Source organism: Triticum urartu, unplaced genomic scaffold, assembly GCF_003073215.2.
Source record: "Triticum urartu cultivar G1812 unplaced genomic scaffold, Tu2.1 TuUngrouped_contig_2044, whole genome shotgun sequence".
In the NCBI taxonomy this organism is placed as follows: domain Eukaryota; kingdom Viridiplantae; phylum Streptophyta; class Magnoliopsida; order Poales; family Poaceae; genus Triticum; species Triticum urartu.
This window is the reverse complement of record NW_024112508.1, coordinates 9,673-13,860: the sequence shown is the minus strand read 5'-3', so window position 1 is coordinate 13,860 and position 4,188 is coordinate 9,673. Positions and strand designations below refer to the sequence as shown.

General features: G+C 53.2%; 1 protein-coding gene across 1 annotated transcript; it reads right to left on the bottom strand.

Annotated features, from left to right (window-relative positions):
• Nucleotides 1-137: 137 nt before the first annotated feature.
• LOC125526854 (patatin-like protein 3) lies at nucleotides 138-3,880 on the bottom strand. Its single transcript, XM_048691472.1, has 3 exons — nucleotides 3,676-3,880; nucleotides 2,092-2,183; nucleotides 138-1,084 (listed from the first exon to the last, which is right to left on the bottom strand). The coding sequence occupies exons 1-3, from the start codon at nucleotides 3,878-3,880 to the stop codon at nucleotides 236-238; spliced, it is 1,146 nt and encodes a 381-aa protein (XP_048547429.1). The 3' UTR covers nucleotides 138-235.
• Between the last annotated feature and the right edge of the window lie 308 nt (nucleotides 3,881-4,188).

Here is a 4,188-nt window from a genome sequence, read left to right as displayed (position 1 = left end):
ATGTATGGACCTGAATGTACAACGAGTGAATTGCAAAAAACCACCAGATTTGGGGCTTCATCTACGGAAAACCACCAGGTCCCTAATCATTTGTAAAAAACACCGCACATTCAGTAAACATTTTGCAGTTTGCACTGAACAGGTGATTTAGCTCATTTAATCACTTTCTGACATATGGGGCCGGACTGTAAGGAGCTGACTTGGCAAAATAATCACACACATACCCCTAATAGATTTAAAAAAAAGCAATCAACCCCCTGGACCATGCGAGGTGAAGCTCTGTGGCTATGCTGACCTGGATGCACACGTAGTTGCGGCCGCAGGTGTGGCCGAACGCCATGGCGACGGCCTGGTTGACCATGTCGGCGACGCCCTCGGCGGTGAGGCGGACCATTTTGGCGGGGGACGGCGAGCGCGGGGGGATCGGTGTGCGCCAGCCGGCGGACGGGGTGGCGGAGCCGGAGGCCGTGCCGCCGGAGGAGGACCCGGAGCGGATGGAGACGACGAGCAGGTCGTCGACGCCGGCGGCGAGGGGGAACTCCTGCTTGTTGTGCAGCACGTGCGTGATGGCCGCCGCGGCGGGGTTGCCCATGGCTGCCACGCCACCGGCCGCAGCGGCGATGGCCGTAAGGTCGTTCACGGAGTGGACCGCGGCCGCAGCCGAGCCACCGACGCAGGTGGCCGCGCAGACGTCTCGGAGGCGGAAGTCGAAGCTGTTGCTCTCGACGGCGTCGGCGCGGGAGGAGAGGAACGGCACGCCCGTGGTCAGGTCGTAGCACGGCACCAGCAGCGGCGCCATCGTGTCCCTCAGCGTCGCATCGCCGAACACCCGGCGGAGCGACGATGAGGACGAGGACGCCGACAACGACGACTTGTCCGACGACCTCTCCCTGCGCCGGAACAGCGCGGCCCACCTCCCGCGCCATCCACCTCCACCTCTGGCCCACCCGCCCTTCCCGAGGCTCACCGCCACGAACGCCAGCGCGTCCGCGGCCGTATACTTCGTGGGGGAGGGGACGCGTTGACCTCGTTCGCCTGCCCTCTGCCCAGCGGCAGAAGCATCCAAGCCGTGTCGTGAGGACGGCTGGACACATCACCAGGGCGCACCATGCTGGGCAGGTCGGCCACCGCGACGCGCCTTGTCGGCCGGTGTGCCCCCCCTGTCGCTGCGCGTGAGGAAGGAGATGCCCTTCATGGGGGAGGGGAAGGGGGAGGGGCTTGATTGCTTTTTTTTAAGATCCAGGGAGGTATATGTCAATTTGTTGCCAAATCAGCTCCTTACATTGCGGCCCCACTTGTCAGAAAGTGGTTAAACGGGCTAAAGCACCTAATCAGTGCTTTTTACAAAAAGTTTACTGAATGCGCGGTGATTTTTGCAAATGATTAGCGATCTGGTGGTTTTCCGTAGATGAAGCCTCAAATGTGATGGTTTTTTGCAATTCACTCCAATACACCATCTGATGTGAAATATGTTCGTTCCAATCTGACTGCAGACATCACTTGCATTACTGCGATGCTGTAATACTTGGGCAAAACTGTATTATTAGGAAAACTAGTTGTCTACCCATGCACTTGCACGGCCTAGTGTCATAGTAAGTCGAACTCTATTCTCATTTAACATTCTCAAAATTTTATTTCTTTGCATTGCTTATATATTATGTAAAATATATTTTACTTTTCAATTCTCTTTAATCTTGGGTAGCCAAATGTAATTAATTTCAAATTCTTACATTTGCAACGTCGTTGCAAAAATGAACAGTAAAATATATATGATTTAGTCAGGTTTCTAACTCCAAAGGTTCATCAAGTTCTGATGCCCTTTGACACAGAGAACAAATATTCTTCACCATCTGACCCGGGGGGAAGCATAATAATAAAATGATATTTTAGGGTGGACTTGATATTACGACAAGGGAAGAACTGCAGTAGTCATATATGCACCACAAATGGTCCCATTACTTTGTTGCCCACAGAGAGAAAGCATATTACCAGGCCCGGGGAAAAATTTGAACACAAGCCCCTTAAAAATGATTATATTATATTTATTAAAAAGCTAATGAACATGGTATCAAAAGAAAAAGGGAGACACACCTTCTCTAAAATCAGGTTGCCAAAGTGGCTGGTGGGCACGGCGCGGTCTCCTTTCAGCGACTCGCTTCTCAGTGTGCTCATGTGAGATGTGTCTGATGAGGCGTATCAAGAGATGAAGTGTTGATCGTAGGCAGCCACACAAGGGGGCGATCACATATGAGATAAGACAAATTGCTTTTACCATCCAGCAAGCTAAACTATGCTCGCGAGGTGCTGGCGATCGAATTGAAGTTTTGTGGTGTAACTGATATCATGGAGAGAAAATTTTGTGATGTAAAATGCCTAATTAGCCAGATGAGAACTATGATCAGCCTATGCCAACATATTTAAACCAAAATTGAATACATAAATGTTGGCCATCAATTTAGAACTTGTAGTCAACCTTTAAAATACGCGAATTATTATATTATAAACAAAACAGCAAAGTCAAGAGCTGCTTTATTATCGCGGCTCCAAACTTGTTGTCGGGCATGGGTGCCACTCTTATCCTGGTTAGGTATTTATAAGGTACTCCAGATTACAAAGGACAAGCACACAAGTATCTAGATTTATGTCTAATTCCATCTTTAAAAAATAAACCGTTATTTAAAAAAATTCGAGGAGAATTCCTGCCCAACCTCACTAATGTGGCCCGCCACTATTTAACCATCAACCAACGTTAATAAGAAAAAAAAGGCCCAAGGCCCACTTGCCCAGATTGCTAAAGATAACGATCCAGTCGTCTTCTTCCTGAAGACACAAACAGGTTTTTTTAGGGGAATGCCCTAGGGCGCACTTAATTTTTGAAACAATCTGGAGTGATAATACTAGGTTGATCACCTTCCCAGCATATAAGAGTTTTGGAATCATAAACATATCTAGCAATTTGTGTGCGACCCTATTTGCATCCCTAGGACAGCATTTGAAACTCACTGCACCTATTCTTCTCACCTTCTCTAAAACAATCTGCAAGTATTACCGAAAAAGGCTTTCGCCCCACTTATATACAAAGCACCGATCCACAAGCATCACGATACAAACTCACGCCACCACCACACACGACACACACACCCAAGGCAAGATACAAGGGTGCCGAGCACCGCCACACCATCCCAACGACTACCAAGCCACTACAAATGCGGGAGGATGATCCGCTTGGAGCCAACGGAGACCTCCATTCCTCCGAGGAGAGGTGAGACAGAAAACGACGGAACAAGGACTCCAAGATGATGCCTCCTAGAAGGGAACGACCACTGATAGCCGCCACCATCCGATCCCAAAGATCGAGTTTTCACCCGGAGCAACTCGAAGGAGTAAGGGCACCGTGACGGAGCCTTCATGAAGGATATGGTGTATTGGTGTGCGAGGACGCCGCCGCCGTCGGCACGCCCACCCCTCCAACGCATCCTAGTTCCGCTAACCACCAACGGCCATCCACCCGTGTGGCCATGGCCGCTCGCCCGCACACGAGGCGCAAGTTCCACCCATGGACGCGGTGCCTCCCGCCGCCAGGGCCACCGCCATGCGTCCAGACACCCCCAAGACCGACCAAAGTGACCGGCTTTGGGCCAAAGGGCACACCCGGCCAAAGAGACCGCAGCATACGTCCCGCCTCGAACAACGTCGGAGCCGTGTCAGCCCACACACGGTCGGGGAACGGGGGAGGAGGGGGAGCGGACGCATCCGGGCCGGCACACCCCTGTGCCAGCGACGGGTGGCCCGAGCTCGTCGGTGCCTCCCATATCTCCAGCCTGCCTCCCCACCGGATACCTACTGTGTCGCCCCACCTCGGCGGCGAATGCAGCTCCATGTGAGGCCACCAACGTACACCCATCCACCGGCAAGAAGATTCCCGAAGGACCTTCGCCAATCGCAAAGGAAGCCCACCGAGGAGCCCAACTGCGCTGCCTGCCATCGTCCAGCCGTTCTAGCCTCCGGATTCCGGCCAACCGGCCCACCGGCCAGCCGCTGCTGCGGCGCACCACCACCAGCCGTGGCCATGGTAGGGGCGGAGACCAGCAGCCTGCGCCACCCTCGGCCCACGCCGCCCGGCCCCAGATCTGGCCTCGACCTCGCCAATCCCGGCGACCAAGGCGCGCCCTCCACCACTGCGCCGCC

Bases quoted from the DNA above. Each gene is read 5' to 3' on its own strand.
- LOC125526854 (XM_048691472.1), bottom strand. From the start codon at position 3,880: ATGGAGCTGCATTCGCCGCCGAGGTGGGGCGACACAGTAGGTATCCGG. The intron at 2,184-3,675 runs GTATGCTGCGGT...ACGCCTCATCAG, and splicing joins GACGTTGTTCGAGGCGGGAC to ACACATCTCACATGAGCACA. The intron at 1,085-2,091 runs GTGTGTCTCCCT...TGATGTGTCCAG, and splicing joins GCAACCTGATTTTAGAGAAG to CCGTCCTCACGACACGGCTT.